At 37.3% G+C, this 22,392-nt stretch overlaps 1 protein-coding gene across 1 annotated transcript; it reads right to left on the minus strand.

The window, feature by feature from the left end:
- Positions 1-21,154: 21,154 nt before the first annotated feature.
- On the minus strand, positions 21,155-21,871 carry LOC149076963 (uncharacterized). Its single transcript, XM_089242310.1, has one exon. The coding sequence runs from the start codon at positions 21,869-21,871 to the stop codon at positions 21,155-21,157; it is 717 nt and encodes a 238-aa protein (XP_089098436.1).
- Between the last annotated feature and the right edge of the window lie 521 nt (positions 21,872-22,392).

Raw genomic sequence — 22,392 nt, forward strand, 5'->3', positions numbered from 1 at the left:
TGCACCAAAAGTATAAATTGGAATCGATTTCGATGCAAAAACATTACGCTTTTTCTTCCACGGAAAGTATCATTATCAAACATGAGATTCTTCAATGTTCAAGGAATCTTCGCCATCGCGGCATCCCTTATGCTGGCAATCTATTCGGGTGAGATAACTATCTGATATATTTTCACGTCATTATTATTATTCAATCGCTTCCATTTTTTAATGAATATTTGAATTCACTTATAAAGTACCCTCCAGGTGATTCGAGAAGTGTATGTTATAAGCGAGGTCTTGAAATTAGCATGTGTATCAGTTGTATGTATGCATTATTATTGAGATTTTAATGTGGAACAAATATATTGTTTAGCTGGTACCGCCTGAGGAATTTTTGGGAAGTTTATTGAAGGTAAGTACATAATGGATATATGCAGGGTGTTCTGTTAATGGACCGATAAACTCAGAGGGTGGTTCCGCATCAAGCGGAACAAAAATTGCAATGAAACGATGTCGCAAACCACGATGACAGGGTGAAATTCGCGAAAAACGCACGTAGGCTCTGAGACCAGAGGAGACGAAAGGTGGATGTCAGTTGATCGCTGAATGCGTTCGTGGGTTCGCTCATCTAATCTGACATATATATGATTCTGATTAAGCATATATTTTTGATTTTTAATTTAATTGATTTCACTGTGATATTGTTTGAGTTTATGTTAATGATTGTCATTCAAAGTTGTCAGCATTTATACAATCAATATGAAAAAAAAGACAAATGTTGTGAATTTTACTTTTCGTCAAATGCTTTTGTGTAGTCTTTCACTTGGTAGAGATTTAATGCTCTTGAAACGGTGCAGATTTCAGCTTTCAACGATCACAACAATCGTTCATCACTGCCGTCAACCAAATGATAGAAAATGTACAGAAAAAGTAAATATTCAATAATTTGAAGAGCATAATTTCATGCTGTTTTCACACGAATGCATAAGGAAGACAATTTTTTTTTTGAAACAACACATGATTTTAATATTAGAATATATTTATTTCTAACAGGTGGCGCTTTTTTATCCGTAAACCATTACGGTGCTAATGCAATTATTCACAGTTAATGTAATTATTTCCACAAATAAATCTTTTTTTGTTTTAATAAAAATATCCCCCGGCTTTCTGTGAGAAAAAATCAAGACATACAATCACGTGCATACAGCACATGTTGCACAAATAAGCCAGTTTTAGGCTTCATTTTTCAGGTTTTCGTTTGTGGTATGTTATATCCGAATTATTTTCCCCAGTTAAGAGAGTGTTTGTGGTATATTATATCATAAGTGTATGTTTTAAGCAAGGTATGTAATAGCAGAAGTAAAAATATATGGAAGTGAATGCACCACAAAAATCGGTGATTAGGAAACCGTATATTATATCCACGGTGTATGTTTTATGCAGGCTATGTTAGAAGTGCACTATTTATTTACTAGCTATAATATTCGGGACCGCCCTGGTTTTTATCATATACTGTCATAAATGAAGTGACAAACCATTGTAAAGGAAAAAACACGTCTTAAACGCATTGCTTGGGAACCACGGTAACCAAAGTATACATTCCGAAAGTCATTGTTGCGGCTCGTGAGCCATTTGTGGCCCGACAGTTTTTTTGTTCATTTCGGGCATTTGCTCAGTTCTAACGATTTTTAAAAGTAACCTATTGCACTGCAATATCCACTTTTATCACTTGGACAACTATGGCGACGGAACCCCACCGTCGCCTTAGTGGTGGTCGTCTGAAGTTGGTTTTCTGTGGTTCCCAACTCCAAGGCGCGAATGCGAGCCGATATCCCCGTTAAAAAGTTTCGCCACTGAGATCAACAAACCTACAAACAGCACAAATGTAATTCAATCATAACACATAACTCACTTCACTCCTGAAATATAGATGACAGCACTGAAAAATCAAACACAACACTGCATATGCACTCGGACTGTTAGGTACACACACAGTTACGCCTCCGGCACAACTCGCTAGGTAGTAAATCGCCCATAATGGTGATAGACCTGAGTTGTGCTCGGTTTGAAAGAAAGAAAGAAAAGACACTTTTATATCACTCAATCTGGGAGTGGAAGGTCGATAAGGAAATCGCCTAGGATGAGGAGGATGAAACCAAAGGATGTTTTTCGCTAGTTGGATTCCCGATACGTCCTTATCAGAAACTTTCCTGTCGCGGAGGTACAACAGATTCGGTGACAGCACATGATCACAGAAAAAGATTGGTACCGCAGCGGGTCCCATACCGAAGGGTTAACGCACAATTTACCTGTGATAATTGTATAAATCTGCCATCTATCACACTGGTGAAAATTTCTGAATGTGAAAAAAAAACAACTAAAAATCATGGGAACAAAGGATATCAAATATTTTCATACTGTACCTTCCGATAGTTCATGAGCTAAAACAAAATAGCAATACATTTTGTATTTACTCGTTCTAGAAAAACCATCTGTTTTACAACAGGTGTGTGGGTGTGCGTGCGTGCAGGTCCTGATCTAATTAGCCCTCAAGGGCGCAGAAAATAACCATGGTGCGACAAAAACGATCAAAATGATTCTCATCCTCTTTCGTTATGAATTATTTCCATTAATTAGGTCTGGTTAATCAGATTGTAGCCACATAAATTCCACACAAACTTCACTACTTATACGCAAAATAGATGGTAGCACGTGCGTTTCAAACAAGTCCCCATTTGAATAGGAGAAGCAATCGAATTCCAGAAAATGTACTGTTTTTGCTCTGATTCCACTAGTTTTTAAATTATCAAACTGGTTAATAAAGGTACATTTTGACAGAAAATAGTAAATGTAAAAATCATATATTTTGTTAAATAAGGTTTTTTTCTTAGAATTGCATACTTAGTTTAGCCACAAGCCGAACTCTTAACGCATGTCTGGGTTCTAGTATCCCCCCCCCCCCCCCGCCCCATGTTCCAGAATTGGGAACTCCAATCGTATCTCACAACTATGGGCCTCTGGGCAAACATGAAATTTCGGTCTATTTGAAAGCTTTTTTCGAGGAATCGTTACGAAGTAAAGCAATGTGATAATTGTATAACTATCTACATAAATGATGCAGCCAATGTCCAAAGTTTAGGCTCTTCGTGAAATGTCCAGTAATAGGCTGGTCACTTTATGAAGAGGCAATGTCTAAATTCTGATAAATTCTGGCGAATGTGGAAAGTGGCCAGAGTTGGGAATTTTTGTAGAAACATTAATATTTTATATTAGATTCCAGAATGAAAAATACATTCCACTGCACTTGCTCCGTAGACTAATTTTTTCTTCGTCTTATTTTCAGTTGCTGCTGCTGTAAGTTTCAATTTAATTTTGATCTGGTGATAAAATTGATCAAATTTGATCAATGATTAATTTTGATTCTGATGATCTCTCAAACTCTACACCCAACAAGCAATACACAGAAACAAACTTCACGTTAGGTCCACAACACTACACGCACATTCCGACATGCCCCAGTTCGTTAAACGTGAAGAAGAATGCGTACGAAGTGCATATACGGTTAAGTAGTAGTATAAAGCATCGATAATCTATAATTCATCGATTCGGTGCAGCATGAAGTTGTAGGTATCAGTGCGCTCAAAAGTCAACATCAAATCTGCCATCTGCCATGTTGGTGAAAATTTCTGAATGTGAAAAAAAAAGGAAACTAAAAATCATGGAAACAAAGGATATCAAATATTTTCATACTGTACCTTTCGATGGTTCATGAGCTAAAACAAAAAATAGCAATACATATGATTTACTCGTTCTACAAAAACCAACTGTTTTATAACAGGTTTTGTTTGTGTGTGCGTGCGTGCGCGTATGTGTGTGTGTATATGTGTGTGAGAGAGAAAAAAAAATAGTTTTCACTACGAAAAGCTCTATTAGTTAGTACTGTATGATATTGAATAGAAAAGCAAGATGGATTGGTCCAACTTTGTGATGGGAAGAACAGGGTCGAAACTATGATTTTTGCCGCACGGGACAAACATGATCCCCCCCACAACTGTTTTAAAATTCAATAATTTCAAAACAGCGCTCTTTGTTCCTATGTAAAATTACCGCCCCCGTAAATTTTTCCGCCCGAGGCAGTTGCCGTCTCCCTCTAGTTTCGGCACTGAATGGAAACATCGCAATGGGAAACGGGTATAAGAGGCATTGTATGGGTCATTTTCACAGCCGACGGAACCGTAATTTATCATTAAGATAAAGGCAAGAACATCAGAAACCAGTGCTTCACCTACCTAGCCTGGGGCGACCTAAAATAGATAGTGCGTTCATTCCCCACCTAACTCCACCGGCTGGAATTTGCTATATAGTAATATATGACCGGAGTTGGTGGGCGGTAAAGTAGCTATGGATTTAATGAAAGCCCATATTCAAGAAAACGTAAAAGACGAATTCAAAAATTGTGGTGCTTGTCTTTTAGTCATACCAGTCTGCGACTGACAAGGCTTTGTTTCAAATCTTGATGGAAATTCACAAAGGGCAAAACAGCATAACCTAGAAAATTGCTTCGCCCAAATTTCATTCCTCTGAAGTAATTTCTTCTTGATGTTAGGATTTCATTTTCCAACAGTGTATATTCAGCTTGTGTCGTCTAGTTTTAGTCTGTGAACCAATGGAATTTCCAATATCAAACTGAGTTGCATACAAGATTGAACTTTGATTTCCATGGACTACAGGAAACCTATTATGGAAATTGGAATATATATATATCGATGTTATCGCAGTCCCCCTATTCAGAACTGCGATGTTTGACAAAGTCCGTTATACTGTGATTGTTGTAAATTCCCACTCCTGAACCTCCCCAACATTTATTATTCTATGCCGTGCTGTGCTCTTTTTTGTTATCGTTTTAGGTGGACGATGCAACTGCTCGATGTGAAGAGATTCCAGAATAGGATTAGACTGGTCACTTGACCAGCTACTAGGGATTGAGTGCAATGATGATAATGATTTAATATATACCGTTGGATGAGGAGCAGACGTATGGTTCTTCTCCGTTGATCCGATGGACGGGGAGGGACGGATGGTGTCTTTCTGCTGTAGGTCCGGTAGGACCTTGGGTCGCCGGGGTGTTCTTGCTGGTCGTTTGCGTGGGTCGGAGGTCCGGTGGTGCGATGCCGGCCGGAGTTCAGCCGGTGTCCTTGGTGGCTGGCGGAACTTTCCTTTCCCCAGCATGGCCCAGCCGTAAGGTGACCTGCTTATATCCCACAAGGGACAGAGCGGGGGCCAAAGCGTATTATTAATACGCTTTGGCGGGGGCCATGTTTGGTGTTTGCATACAAGTCTGCGGTTTGACTAACAAGTTACAGCCTTTAGATTCCGGACTAAACAGGTCGTTTGAAAGCAAAGTTAGACCCTATTGGGAAAAGCGGATCTCTGAAGGAATTCATTCCTATACTAAAGGCGAAAATTTACGCTGAGCTTCCTATGCTGAAGTATGCCTGTTATGCCTTTAAAGAGTTCACTATAAAGAGTTCGTTAACAAAATGTGGACTTGAAACTTTGGACTCCACTCTGAAAATGAAAATCCTCTTGATGATTACACCGACTCTTTCGAATCAGATGAAGAACTCTGATGAGTCCGAATCTGAAAACTTTTGATCGAAGTGCAAATTTTGCTTTTTGTATAAATAATGCAATTGAATTGTTTCGTAGATAAATTTCATCAACTAGCGTACCAATGGATTGATTATTGAAACAGGAAGTTTTTATTTTTACTTTTAAATCCTGCGGGTAATACGCCACTTTTTCCTTCTTCAAATTTCGCATGCGGATTATGCACCACCGCGGATTATACGTAGGAAAACACGGCGATTTCCAAAATCGTCGATGGCTGATTGAGCATCATCGCATCGTGAGTGGTGTGAGTAGTTGGATGTTAGCATCGTGTTTATTAATTTTAATCATTTTCCAAGATTCTCCTGATTAATTTCACATCTATATCACGGAAGCTGGTGTATATTTTCATGTTTTACTCTCCAGACTGTGAGTATACAATTTTATGACCGACTCAATTCTCTGAACATTGATTAAACTAGTGAAGAATATAAAATTAAGTTCCCGCGGGAGTTTTGACTGTTTTAGGATGTATTGGAGCCGCTAATTTCGATGTAGTTTACAGCCACAAATTTTTGCGTCGAATTCTTAGTTTTGGTTTATCATTTTATATATACAGTATATATATACGCAATCGTCGGAGGTCAGTGATGGTAATCTCGATGAGAAAAATTTAAACCTCAATATTTTGTTTTTAAGTTTATCATAAAAATTAAAAACTGAATGTGCTTCCATCTTTTGGTAAAAATATCCAGTCAAGTATTTATTTAGGGAAAAAAAAACCTAGAAAATCTTTTTTTTTTTTTTTTTTGAAAAATCAGATTTTTCAAATTTTTATTTTGTTTCTTCACAAAATTCGGAACAAAAAATTCCAAAATATCAAATTATGTTTGTTTCATATTGATTGGCTAAAGCCAATCTGACAAAACTAATTCCACATTCGGAATAAACACCGTAAAATCATTGAAATATATATGGTAGCGATTTACATTTCGCACAGTTTGAATGTGATTTTTATTATGCTTATGTGTTACTCTTGTAATTAAATTTTCAATTTTCACTTTACCTCTTAAAACCTAAAGCCAATCTGAGAAAACCGATGCCATATTCGGAATCCGTGCCCTCCTAAATCACAATGAAATCGGTGTTGAGCAGTGTGGTAACTCCAAACGGATATTTCGTAGCATTATTTATTTCCTCTCTCATTTTCTTTGTTTTGACGAAGCCAATGAAAATCTTACGAACAAAGAATTTCTGGCGAAATTGAATGCCTTTATGTACAGAAACTTTTAGGAATGTGTGTTTAAAAATATCTAAGAAAGGTAGCATTGTACACTGTCAAATCTGCGGAGTTTCTAACGAACCGGTACATAAAGCAACGTCGTGTTGTGTCAGTGTATGTACAGTCGAATCCCTACATAACGATTATAACGAACTCCAAGAGACCAGAGAAATCACTTCGTTATAACGAATTAAATGCAGACTTATTTGAAGGGTAAGAAAAGTGTTCGTTATATATGTATATATAAAACGAGAATTTCGCAATAATGGTATTCGTTAAAACGGGATTCAACTGTATATCCATGTATAGTATTAACTTTTTATACCGTTAGAGGTGAGCTTGTTTCGTGTTCTTTCTGGTGCTGCCCATCTTTGTTCTATATTTTGTAAGTAAAGACGGTAGGTGGTAAATGCTTGAATTTTGTCGTATGTAAGTGTCGTGTTGTAGGTCTGCTTGCTCTCTGCAAAGATACTTTTTTAAAATGGAAGACCGGCTCGCATTCACACCGCAAAGTTGGAAAACCAATATCCAATCATTACACTTTATTCATAGTTCGAAAAATGAACTTCAGATGGCAGCACTGTAACAAGCATTACACAGAAACAAACTTCATCTTAGGTTAACAATATATGCATGCACATTCAAACATGTACCAATCCGTTAGAAGTTCCGAAGTTATCGCATATGGACGATGTGCGTGCGTGGTTTAGTATTAGCGTCGGCAATAGTTCTCCGGACGCCCCCGAGTCTTTAATCGGATAATGTGCTGAAGGCACCGTGTGAAATAGAGCCTGGGCTTCTCGTTTTCGATTAGTCTAGTTTCTTTGCGGACTTTTTCCTTCAAGGCCGGTCGTCCCTGGAATGAACTACAAGCGATGAATGACAAGTCGCGTGTATGCGCAAGGCTCCTATACTTGTGAATACACGCAACTTATTCCGCGACTTTTTCCACTCATAGTAGCTCCCAACGAACGATTAGTCTTTCAAGTCAAAGAGGGCTTGTCCGCTACTCAGAATGCGAGTGGCATATCAGCAATTTACGCGTTTCCGGACCCTGTCAGCTTGCCACTTCAAAGGGACAAAGCCGATGTTTCTAAAGAATATGTGAGCAGTCTTGCAGTCAAGCAACGTTTACTCTATACGGCATACATCTCATAGCTCCAAAACGGTAATTACAAAATAGCCGAAAATTCGGACATCTGCCACTTTCACTCCCAATTTGGTTGACAGATGGCAACACTTATTGAACACTAACCATACATAACTTCGACGTCATGAATACACTAGGGCCTCGCTTTATACAGGGTGGATACTATCGACAACCCAATAATTACACACGTGATTGCTTGGGTTCAGTTATTTTCTTTCACGATGGGCATTTGTTCCTCATCGTGTGAAAGTGATGTTAATCACATAATATTACGCGGCACCTTCGCCACACTATATTGAAAAATTTATCACCAGATTTTTAAAGTATTAGCCAAACAAGATCTATTGGAAAAATTCTTTTCCCAAAATCAACACTTTTCTGCCAAAACGCGATGATATTCATTCCTTCACTGTTAAGTCAATTTTTTTTTTCTGAAAGAGAAAGGGCAAGGAATACGAAACTCGTTTGCACAGCTTCAATTTTCTCGATTGCTTTCTCCATTGCTATCCGTTTCAAAAACGCTAAGAAGGAAAGGATCTCAAGGTGAGACATATTAAAAATTTTTTTTGAAAACATTACTACTCTGGTTCTACTCATTTAAATATGCACAAAAAGTATAAAAAAAATCCGGCAAAATTATCATGGGTCAGTAACTGCAAATATTAATATTTTGAAAGCCAATAGAGGTCAATAACACACGATCAAGTACAGCACAGATATAGAAAGAGGGAAGTAAAACAGAACTAAAAAGAAAGTTTTTAGAGTTTTAATAACAGAGAAACTGGAGAACTTGAAGTTTTTTTTATAGATTATGTCGAGAAGCGCAAGAGGCGATGAAAAAACTGTTATCATTTCTCATAATTTTTTTGCGGCTTTATCAATTGCACTTCGCCGCTATTTTTTGTTTTTATGTGTTTTTTAGAAGACATAAATGTGCTTTTAAATGTTTTCATATAATGCGTTATAGCTCCATTATTATTGGTTAAATCCAAAAACTGAAAATACTTTTCCATATTAGTTTTGTTCCAAGGAATCATGTGCGTAATTATTGGGCTTTCGACAGTATACATACCTGTATATATACACACAACATATACAATAAAAATCGTCAACGAATGAAGCAAATACCAGGATATACTAAAAATACTTGATGCATTTCGACACGCTATGGGTGTCGTCTCCAGAGGATATATATATATATATATATATATATAAGAGTATCACGCGGACCAAGTTTCCCACTTGATTTAGTACCAAATCTTCAATCTCGGTTGCTCAGAGGAACGAAAAACTATACGTCTATTCAAATCAAACGTAGTGGCGAGAATGAAGCGAAGCGTCTGCGTGTAAGTCTTTTGCAACAACCTGATTGGCTGCTTGCGAAATGGAGCTATCCAATTGGTCTATTCGAATTTTTTTTTCAAATTTCCGCTGGTAATGACTTTAAGAGATTGAAAATTTCGTACTCAATCCCAGTGGGAAACTCGGTCAGCGTGATACTCTTATCCTCTGAAGACGACACCCATAGCGTGATAAAATGCATTAGGAATTTTTAGTATTCCCTGGTATTTGCCTTATTCGTTGACGATTTTTTGAGTATTATTAGGCAGTCATCTATACTTTTCCGTACACAAATATATTCTGGCATTCTGTTCCATTTGTAAAAATATTTACAGAGGAATGTTTACACGGCGGTGCATTTATGGTTCAGTAGAACTAGTCGCGATTAATACTTTCTGTCACGTGGAAATGGTATTGCTTATTACATCCGATTTTCCTTTATTCACCCAACCCTACTAGTGTAAATTCCGATTAATTCCTTCTTGTGATGTTTGTGCTCACTCTTACCATTAAACAATTTTTGTGCTGCTACAGCCAATTAAGCCGTGAAAAGATGTTAGAAATTACTGACAAGTACGATGTGTGTATTTGTATATTCATCTTCAGCCTGTGAGTATATATATATATTTTTTCAACTTTGTTTAAACAGCAATAATCATCAGCTCATTCTCATTTATGGACTGTCTATAAGCTAAAATCATGTTCAGTTGAAGCTGAAATTCAAAAGCCAGACTGAATTATGTGAACTGAAACTTATATGGAATTCATATTTATGGACATTGATTCGAATGCTTGACTCTGACGATTTCCACTTCTAATATGAACTTGAACATATTTTACACTTACATTAGTCTTGTAAAACAAACTTGAAGAGTCATATTTTTGATTCATTTGAATGCAAGCTTTTTTCTTCTATGCTCAAACAAAGGCTCATCTTATGCTTTAGAAACTTATCAGATCCTCATTATTGCCTAAGAAAGCGTTCCTCAACTTTTCTGAACCCAGGTGTTGAAAATTTCTGTAATTATTCGCGGACCACTTATCAACAGAATGTGGACATAATGATATATGTGTTCGAATAATAAATTAACATTCAGTTGCACACAAATGAATAATATCCATTATATTATATTCATTTAAAGGGTGTCACGACCCCTGAAATCGACGATTTTTCAAAAATAATTTAAAAAAATATTTTATTCAATCTTACATCAAATGCAAAAGGTTTCGTATCAATCGATTAATTTATTCTTTCACAATTAAAAGAGACACGTAAAATGGATTATAGTGTGAATGTAATATATACAAGAAAAAAAACTTTAAATACGATTTTCTCAGATTGTGGGTTTTGAAATTTTTCAGAAAATGTTTATTACTCACGTATTAGTAAAATGAACCTCCGACGTAGCAACTGACCGATCATAATAATTATTTGTTTTAAAATGTCGAGTTGAGATTTTTGAAATTTATTTATTTTTGTCTCTTGAAACTTAAAAATTCATAAAACTCTAACGTATAGTCGAGAATCCAAAATCGAGGTTTATTTTACTAACACATGTCGAATGAACCTTTCTGCAAAATTTCACAATTTTTGGTGTGTGTATGCAGTAAGTCTCGCCAAAGAGCGCAACAGGCCTACACAACAGAACAATTATTCAATCATTACACTTCACTCATTGTTGGAAAAATTCATGGCAGATGGCAGCATATACTAATTCGTTAGAAATTCCGTAGAGGAATGTGTACGAGGTACATGTAGGTTCAGTAGTGCTGGTAGTGGCGTGTGAGTGCACAGTACTATTATAATCTTACGGATGAGGTCAAAAACTGCAATTTGAAACTGAAATCACGTTCAAATTGTTCTTACTTGCCTTGAAGCCTGAAGTGCTACCGTTTACCGAAATGGTAAAGAGGTTTGCTAAAGTCCGATTTGTAGAAAAGCTTTGGGCTTTGGCCGGCCAATTTGCGAATTAGCTGGAGATCCCTGGGCGATGTCCGATGTCCTGGCATAGGACGGTCCGGTAGGTGCCAAATCCGTTTTTTCATCGTCAACGAGTGATATATATATGGCTATATATGCAGTATCTGTATTGTATTAACTCTATGTCACGAGGGGAAAAAAAGCGAAATTTGAGAAAGTAAAATATTTATGTAATAATATAGACACTCACATAGTTTTTTATGACAAATTTAGGAAAAAAATGATTACCACATCGTGACTGCGATATGATATTTGTTTTGTGAGAATTAGTAATAGATAATCACCATACTCGGAGCTGTGGTCACTCCTTACTGTCGTGACACTTACGGCGACGGGCTTCGTACCCCCGTCTCACCACGTTCGCGATTATTGGACGTCCGCCCTAAAACCCTCTGACTAGTATAACTGCAGTATGGTCAATGCAGTACAGTACAATTCTTAAAACACGCACACACACACACACATTAATATTAAAACGTGATAATATACGATGAAAGCTGTATAATAAACATTTTTTTTTATCTCTTATACATCATTTAAGTATTAGTATTTGGGACATTGAGACATCTATATTTCGATTTCTTTCATCGTTAGGATTGTAATAGCTCACATGGCCATAGTTATCATGAAAAAATACGGCAACTTGTCGATGACCTAAAATCATTGCACCCCTTTTTCAGGACTTCGGCCTGAGATCCAACAGCCGCTTCGCAAACTGGCTCTCCAAAGCCGGAAATTTGAGCATTGGCTGTTTCAGGTTTCAACAAAACTTGGCCAGTCAACGAACTGACTAATTTTGGGCATTGTCAGTAACATAATGCGTTTACACTATAATCCACACACACACATTGTTTTTTTTTTTACTTTGAAGGAAGAAATTAACTGATTGACACGATTTTTTTGCATTTGATTCGCAATCGAATAAAATGTTATATAAAGTTTGTTTGTTTTTTTTAAATTCGATTTCAGGGGTCGTGACAACCCTTTAATCAGAATTGTATTTTCAAGTCTTTCTGCGAACTTCTTGTCTCATCATCACGAACTACTTCTGGACCGCGGGGGTCGTTCCGCGGTTGACAAACGTCGCCTAAGTGGTAATAAGTCATCATGGTGCTCCAGAACAGACTGTTAGTGGTAAAAAATAAAATAAACTTGTTTTATATAATGACGGTTATCGTGATGGTTCCATAGGTCGATGTTGTTCAATCACATGGATAGTGTGCGTCCTAGACAAGACACTATTACTACACCGTTACCCTTTCGGAGCTGAAGTTTGCATTTCCCTAACATCAGGCGCATTCAGGATGACTTTCCACGAATTTCACTTAGAGGTTGTTACTCTTTAGTCTATCCCAGCGGTTACTATGAACCTCTGAGGTATACCATAGTCGCACGCTTGCAAGAGGGATATGGATTTTCTATAATTTACTCCCAACTTCTGTTTTGCTCTGGAACACATCCCACGGACCCCTTAGCAACATTTTGAAGTTCCCTGCCACCGTCTTTGGGTCACTTTTTTTTAAAACAATTACTGTATGCACATTGAATATAACACTCGCATTGATAATGGTGATACTTCTTTACACTGTATTCAATAATGTTTATTCAAATTATTATTATTATTTTTATTAAGGGAGTAAGTATTCTTTTTAGAGAAGAATGTTCTGGATCTAATTTCACTCTACTGAAGAAAATGGAAAACACAACAGCATTGCGTCATATTACACTACTAAACAATGAATGGAATCATTTTCTGACATATATTTTGTCAGGGCCGCTCTCTTTAGTCGCGGGGCTCAACTAGAAGAGTGAGTGGTGCGAAAATAATAGAGGGGGGAGGGGACAGGGTGTCTTGACAGTTTTGAGTTCGCAATTTCATATAATTTTAAGCTGAAATGGGTACCCTTATCCAAAAATTCAAAGATTATTACAAAATGTACAAGAATGCTGAAAAAGTAGGATGGCACCTACATTTAATGGTGTATTTATATTTATTTGTCATACAAAGAAATATAAAGGAAAAAATTTAATTCAAAATAAACACAAATATTAACAAAAGTTTCGAATTAATGGAAATACAGAGCTGGAGAAAATTGGTAACTTTGTAAAGAAATAATAGAGAAACTATTGAAAATTAGAACCTAATGAAATAATCTTGAAATAAATGAAAATTTAGGATTGATGAAAACAATTGAAATAATTCCAGTGCTTATGAAATTAGAATTATTATATATTAGAATTATACAATACAATACTATACAATTGCAGTACAGTACAGTGCAATACAATACAATTCCGAAATCGATCAGAAATCAGGCTTAATATAAGAAATGATATAAGAATTGGTGGAAGCCTGCGATATAATTCCGAGCAAATGTTTGATTCGGACTCTTGTTCTCTTTGGCCTACTAGAAACAAAAATTAATTTATTCACTTTTGCGCGGCGGAGTCCCCCTCGCAAGACGAATTTTTCCCTAATACAGTATCTATTTTCGCATTGTCTTAGTTGAAGCTAAGAAACTTCTTTTTTACTTTCTACAAAACAAGTCACTTATAATTTCCCCCACGCCCCCAATTTTACTATAGTCAGTGCGCCCACCCCCCAAGAGCGGCCCTGCCTTCGGTTACCAACTCACGAAAATCAAATGAAACGGTATCAACTATTCGCCTTTTAGATTTTAGACCAGCGATGCACAAGTTTCTCAGTCCGTGGACTAGGTATGAGGTTTTTTTGGTTCACGTGCTTTACCCAGTTTCTTTAAGGGACATACAAACCGTATACAAGGACATGGTGATTTTCTGGACAGTTCATGAAATATTGATAGCACAAATATAAATTAAAGAAATTTAGAAATGAAACACATTTTTTGTCATTGAATGGGAGCTAAATATTTACATTTAAAAAATTTTTTTTTTGAAGTTCAAAATATCTATCTGCCTTGTGAATTATCTCAATTGCTTCGGAATTATTTCAATGTAATTTATGAACCATTATTAATGTGAAAAAAAAACTTAAACTGTATGAATTGTTGCAGTTCAACATAAAAAGGCAATAAGGTTTATTTCATACTTGTGAAGCTCTACAACTAAAACGTATAAATTAATGTTATTGCATGGATATCCAAATCAAAAGTAGTAGGGCGAATTACTTTATAACTGATTCTCTGTGCTTCGTATCTCCAAGTTAACTCAACATTTCGAAAATCAAGAATTCGATCCAATTTTTAAAATTACTGATCTGCCGAAAACCCTGATAAATCTCCGCATTTTCATTGATTTCAATAGGGAATATCTCCTGTGCCTATCTCTCTCTGATGATTGCAACGTCTATGCGAAAAGACTCATACGACATTGCATTGCGGGCCAGAACTTGATATATGTGGCAACCGCATGACCCGTATTTTACGGGACATTCGCGTAATTTTGTCTGTCTCCCCCTTTTTCGTTTTTTTTCCGCTATTTTCCAAGGAATTTATTTGGTTTTTTATTCTTTTCCATGAATTACATTTTAACCCCCTTCGAGTACAAGTTGCTGGCGATAAATTTTAATGAACTGCATTAGACGTATAGGCGATAAATGTGGAATCCTCGTTCCACGTAAAAAAAAAGAAAGAATGATAAAGAATGAAAAGAAATAAGGGTGGGAAGAACAGTACAGAGATATATTGGATAAGAGAGTATTCGTACAGAGTGTCTTCCGTTTTTCGCCTTCAACTTCAAATTGTTTTGTAGTTTTCTTTTTACTTTTTTTTGGCTTCTCTTCTCTACTTCTATGTACTGTATATAATAGAAGGATTAGTTCTGAGAAAGATACATTATATGTGTCGGGGGTGGCGGATGAAGCTGAGGAGAACAACCACCATCGTTATCTCAATTGCTCGTTATCTCGTTGAGATATTACGGTGGTGGTGCTAGAACAGAGAGGGGGGAAACGCCTTCACAACTCTTTTCGTAGGATTAAAATAAACATTCGTGGAAAAAAAAGGGGTTGAAAAAGTGTAAGCTCGATTGAATTTGTTTCAATGGCGTTTTGACGCAATATTACGTCCTTGGCCGTAAAGGGGCTAGTCCGGTGAGATTAGCATTAGCACTTCATTTCCCGTTATTGGCGATTTTTCAGTTATAAACAACTTTAATCGCCTTTGATAACAATTTTGATGATAATCGGGCATCTCTTGTATTTTAACCAAAGAAATATGATCAACCATGATATATATCGTTTGTGTGAATTGGTACTTTTCTACTACTGCTAATACCCACGTCCACTTCATCCATATTCCTCTGCGGAATTTTTCTACTGGAACACCTTGCGCGGGCAGCCTACGGGTCGGAGGTTGCGAACCCTGTTCTAGGTGTATGGTACAAAGTGAATGCTTAGAAAAAAAGAATGGTAAACTGCCTTTCCTCTTCTATATTCATGATGCTCACATTTGTATAAAAACTGTATAAAGTTTTTATATTGTATTTATAAAAGTATTGTACTTCTTGGTCAACCAATCAAGGGAGAAAAAAGGTCCTCCAACCATCACACATTCCACCCGGCTGTACTGAAACAGTAAAAGTACACAAAAGTTGGGGGGGGGGGTATCGCCGGAAACATCTTGCTAAGGGAAATCTTACGATAACTTCTGCACCATGGTAGTAAAGGCCATAGACCACATACAACGTGTCAAAGAGTCCCCGGTTGATATCATGACCTTATATCATATCTGTCAAGAATTTGATCATGAACTGCAAGCGAAAATGTTCAAATGTTCAAAATGTTCCAAAATTTGGTAACTTGTTCCACAGCGTAGATCAAGGCCGTTACCAATTTTTTCCCATTTCGGGGGGGGGGGGGGAACAAAGACCCAGATCCTGCTTATCGCTACATCCTTGGCGTCAACACAAAAAATTGAAGAGCACCATGTCGAAGTCATAAACTTGAAAATGACAAACTGTTTTTTCACCCACCATAAGCAAGTATCGACAAAATGAATATCTTCCTAAAGACAAAGCAAAGCCGCTTGTAAGTTACTCTTAATGCAGCTTTGAGACAAAGTGAACTGCCACTAATGCGCTATGGCAGCATGAGTCAAGATTTATCGACAAATAACAGAGAGAGCACCTAGTTAAGTCACAAAAAAATAATATCGTAGTATTCTTCATGTAATTGCTAGAAACAAAATCTTTATCTGCGTCTGTCTGTCCCACACAAATCCATGACATTCCATTAACCTGCCTTGAAATGATGTCGTGCTCCACATCGATCAAGATGAATCAAGTCGTGCTTTGAGTGACCACTCCTCCTCCTCCATTCTTTACTTGGGCAAATTATATTCAGCTATTGCAATTGAAGACTCAGCTGCAAAATAGTCCGACCTCTAAGTTTCTCAAAGTGCCACGCGACACACCGTTAGAAATACCAATTAAACTGACTTGATTGTTATTTATCAGTACATATCTGGCATCGACGTAGATCCGGTATCGAGTCCGAGCGACCATCCTGTAGTATACTAGGCGAGTAACAGTAATTTCGGCTACAGAACCAGCGATATTTTCATTGTGATATTTTCACCTCAAGATGCCCCACGGCACATCTAACAAACCACGGCTGATCTTGTGGCACCCTGAAGTACAGCTGCTGCACACTATTTGGAAATTTCTGAGCTAGACGCTTATTGAAATTAGCTGAATATCCCAGTTAAAATCTCAATGAATTTCAGTGGGTCTGTTCAAAAACTTCGACTTACGAATAATTCGATTTTCGGAACTATTTTTCTTTAAATTATTATTCAGAATTAAATGTTGTACGTCTTTTTTCCTCCGTCAAGTTTTGTTTAAGAAAATTTCATAATATGGTATCATAGACCTAGTTAGGATCATTAGCCATTATCTTGGAACGAAAAATTTAATTTTTCAACTGTATTTGAAAAGAAAGTACACTTGAAAATGTTAGATAATAACTAATTTAATCCTTAGAAATCAGAACGTCAGGGGGTGGGGTGAGTGATTAAATAGGATAAAGCTTCCAATCAGCCTCAAGAGATATAAATGAAATTTTGGAGCAGCGACTTCATTCAGGGAAATTAAGGCTGATTTTTTTCTTACATAAAACAAATGTTAATTTTTTTAACTCAATTATCATCAGGCTGTAAGTATTGCATTCATTATTACCTAATGAATTGTTTTCATTTTGGAACTATTTTGACGGAATTCTGCTGATTACAAACATCAAATCGAATTTAATGCGTTCGCATTTCGCATATAATCGAAATAGTAAAGAATTGCTAAATTTTCAAATCATCTTATCACCAAAGTATACAAAATTTTACTTGCGCTAAAAATTAATTTTTGATTGCTTATGTAATTTTTTCGCACCTTTGATTATAGTTAGTAAGTATTCGTTAATAATAATTTTTAGAAACAATTTGTTCAGAAATATCACTCGGTACTCATTATTTAATAGTGTGTAAATCCAGCGGAGGGGGGATATACCTTTATTATTACATACTTATGGGCTAAATTCTCACTCTCCAACGTTGGCGACTACTGTATGTGTTGTGCCAATGACAGACAAGCACATGCACACACAAACCATGTGCTTTCAGAAGGATGATGATCGATTACGTGCAATTGTTTCTATTGATATTCTAGTGGTTTTTGCGGTTGAAGCCGGTGTATTTTTTAACAAGACATTAGATTTCTTTAACGACAAGACTTTTTTTATGCTTTCAGGATGTAAGATACTTTTTTCATCTTAGTATTGTGTTTTTTTGTATTGCAATCAGGGTCTAGGTAACAAAAGAATCTGATAATAACGAAATATATGTCGAAAGAAGCATATTTTTTTCCTTCAAATTTTTGCCAATCATCAATTTTTCGTAAATAATTAAAATTCATTCTCCCATTCATCATTTTATTTACATGCTTCTCGTCAAAAAAATCTGCTCAGTGATATCCCAACTTACGTCAGTAATTCGTTCCAACACTAACGAAGTTAGTCGGGGTAAATTTTTCCAGTGATATGTTGCTGAAATATCGGGGCAAAAAGTTTCACAAATAATTATTATCTTATATCTGATGACAGTATCATTGATTTTGGCTAAGAAAAATGCATTAAAGTACAAAAAAAAAATAAAAAAAATACCGATTATGGCTTTGAATGTAAAATTTTCATGCAAAGGGCGTCACTACTACTTAAACGTACATGCATCTTATACAAATTCCTCCGGGAAAATTCTAACGAATCAGTACATGGAAAAGCATGCGTGCTCTGAGTGTATGTGTGGCCTTAACTTATTTATGTTGTCAGAGTTGTGGTTGTTACGTGTACTGTTGGTGGTGCCATCTGTCATAAATATTTTGTTGTGAGGATGGTAAATGTTTGAATTTTCATGTTATGTAGGTACCATGTAACCATGTTGAAGATGTACCTGCTCTCTATAGATAGACTTTTTCAAATGGAAAACCAGCTTGCATTCGTGCTGTAAAGGGCTGCAGCGATATAAGGAAGAGTAACGCGTTTTTGAATTTCTAAGTGTCCTCTCGAAATAGGAGATTACTTTGTCACCTAGTTGATATACATTTAATACACGCACTTAATTCAAGCGTATTTACGCTCGATAAAGTACTCGAAATTTCCATTATACAGTCAAACCCTTTCTTGTACGTCACTTCTTCGTTTACGGATGATTTTTTCCATGTTCGCAAACAAATTGTGCTACTGTACCCTTTAACCCTTCATCAAGTGATACTGCTGACGGTGCTTCAAAAAGTAATGCGTTCTTCTTAATCCTGTAACATCCCTTACATACGTTGTTGGGCGTTGCTACTTTAAAACATAAAGGCTGTATAAAAACTTCACGATCAATAACCAAGACAGCGTGGCTGCGGGTCAAAATAAGTCGATGGGACGTAAGTTGGGGTATAACTGTACACGGAAAGAGAATAAATCTTTGCGGTCCAGGTGATTCATTTACCTATATAATCGACCCCCCCCCCGCATATATATTACCCTATGTATTCTACTCGAGCATGTGTAACTGTCCTCGAGAGCTTATACTCCTGGGTTAAGGTAGTAGACAGCTCAGAACACGTCGTCTGTGTGATTAGAGAAAATAGTCTACTATGTACATTGAAATAAAACCAGTCTGATGTACATGAAATTCACGAACAATACTAGATATACACTGAGACTGTCGGGTACACATGTACACTTCCAGAACAACTCATTCGTTATCGAATTGCCCATGGCGATATACCAGAATGGTGCTCGATTTGAAGGAAAGGAAGTCAGTTATATGAGAGTCAGCTCCCGGAGCTACACAACTGCACATGTGGTAAGGAACGTGGATTGGCGCGTTGCTGACGTTGTATTGATATACACATGAAATTGCCTGTACCGAAATTTTTAGCTCCTTAAAGGAAAAACAATTTGATCTTTCAGTACTGAATACGGAAGGAGAAACAACACGAAACAGGTTTATTACGTCACAGTCACCCATATGCACACATAACACTGTCCAGTATGCACCAGTTCGTTGGAAATGCCTCAGAGGAATAATTATTAACTCATGTACAGTGATTAATACGGAAGTACATAACTGAGTACGATACCTTTTGACTGATTCCTTTGAGGAGTCCGATTCAAATATTCGTGAACCTTCCACATATGACGCTTTAGTTTTTCGTTTTTATGTAATTATTTTATGCATAACGAGTATGGATATTTCCACTATCAGGGCCGTCTTAACAGCATCACAGTCTCTCAAGCAAAGTAATTTTTCGGAGGGGGGGGGGGCGCAACCTGGATAGAAATGCCTGCAAACCAATATACATACACGGTGTCGTATATTTGAGCAGATCTCATATTCATAAGGCCCTTTCTGCACTTCCCTACGAGCCGTGCCCGGGTGGACCCATGCGTTAAGACGGCACTGTCTACTGCATATTTGCAAATTAGTGAAAATATACTACGAAAATGTTTTTGTTTTTTCAGAGTGTAAGCAGCATTTTACTCAATATTTTCATTTCCGTTTTATATATATATATATATATATATATACAGGGTAATTATAAAAAAACTATCCCGACACTGAATGAAATTTTGGCATAAGGTATTTTGAGGTATGCGCTCAAGAATGATATGGAAAACAACAGTGTCACTCTAACAGTTACGGTTACAGTGAGAAAATTTCGAAAATATCAAATGGCAACACCAAGTTTTTTTTATTGGAATGTGATCTCCATTGTGAAAAACCCTAAATAGCGTTCGAACGGCAACTGTAGCATGAAAATCACCGGCGGTAGATAGGCTAAAAGTGAGGACAACCAATAAGGACAGAGAAGCAGCATAAAATAAAGCATTTTATTGTGTTTCACAAATTTTCCACATGACCTCCTTCACACACGATGACACTTTGCATGCGGCATATGGTGGATAGCACTGCAGCACGTACCATGGCAATAGGAATCTCTTGAATCTCAGTTCTGATGACATCTTTCAAATCAGATGCAGTTTGCGGACGATACTGATACACTTTGGATTTCAGATATCCCCACAGCCAGAAATCCATTGGTGTGAGATCAGGAGACCTTGGTGGCCACGGAAACGGGGAAATGACGGGAGATAACTCTGTCACCAAACTGTTGACTTAAGACACGTTTGACTGAAGACCCTATATGTGGAGGAGCGCCATCTTGCATCCACAAAACTTCAGATAGAGCATTTTGCCGTTGCAATGCGGGAATCGCGTAACGAGTTAACGTGTCCAGATAGCGAGCACTCGTTATTGTACATGTTTGCAGATCACCGGCAGTAACCTCTTCAAAAAAAGTAAGGGCCGAGGATGAACGTACTCGTTATGCCACACCACACAGTCACTTTTTCCTCGTGTAATGAACGTGCAAGCACATCATGTGGATTATTGTCTGCCCAGTGCACACAATTTTTCGAATTCACGTTACCAGTTAACGAGAAATGCGCCTCATCTGTCCACAGAATGCGTAAAGGCCAGCTGCTATCTTCACCGTACCGGATAAGAAATTGATTCGCAAAATCCAGCCGTAATTGATAGTCTCCCGCTTCCAACATCTGGACACGCTGGAATCGATACGGAAACATGTTTAGAACAGAGCGCAGAATCTTGCGGACAGTTGAATTCGGCAGATTCAGAACACGTGAAACACCGCGTGCACTTGCGGGACGAACTGTGCTTATCGTCTGATGAACTTCTGCAACAGCTTCCACGGGAACGAAAGGTCGTCCAGACCGAGGTCGATCGTAGGTGCAACCAGTTTCTTCAAATTTATGAATCAAGCCCCGTACAGCTTTGACAGTGCACGGGCCTCGCCGTAATCCATGGTTTCTGCGGTAAACACGCAATGTCTCTGCGGCATTTTGTCCATTCAGGTAATAAATCTTTACGATTTCCCCACGTTCTTCCCCTGAAAGCGGCATCTTGTTCGGAATGGCAGAAAGCAACATACGTGGCTCGCATTTCGCAGTGCCTTTTCTTTCACCTAGCGTGACGACGTCAGTCATGACTGTGTCTTACGTAGAACCCGAAATTTGCATTTCTTGGTTTCTTCTTCTCGTTTTGTGGAGGACTAATCAGGCTGGGATCTCAGCCGAAGAAACGGTGTGACGAATGAAACGAACATTAATGCACTGGTGCACGGCAAAGTCCTTTTTACTTTTTCCTTGCCTAGCTCCGGGGATTTTCGTGCTACAGGTGCCATTCCAACGCTATTTAGTGTTTTTCAGTATGGAGAGCGCATTCCAATACAAAAAACTTGGTGTTGCCATTTGATATTTTCGAAATTTTCTCACTCTAACCGTAACTGTTAGAGTGCCACTGTTGTTTTCCATATCATTCTTGAGCGCATACCTCAAAATACCTTATGCCAAAATTTCATTCAGTTTCTGTGAATGGTATGACAGTTAGGGGTATGATAGTTAGGGATAGTTTTTTTATAATCACCCCGTATATATATATATATATATATGGATAAATAATAATGGTATTATTATATTAAGTATTAATTCCTAACCCTCTCTATGGT

The sequence above is a fragment of the Pholcus phalangioides genome, unplaced genomic scaffold (genome assembly GCF_987345545.1).
Source record: "Pholcus phalangioides strain wild (caught in Gottingen) unplaced genomic scaffold, Ppha-v1.0 ptg000015l_1, whole genome shotgun sequence".
NCBI classification, from domain to species: domain Eukaryota; kingdom Metazoa; phylum Arthropoda; class Arachnida; order Araneae; family Pholcidae; genus Pholcus; species Pholcus phalangioides.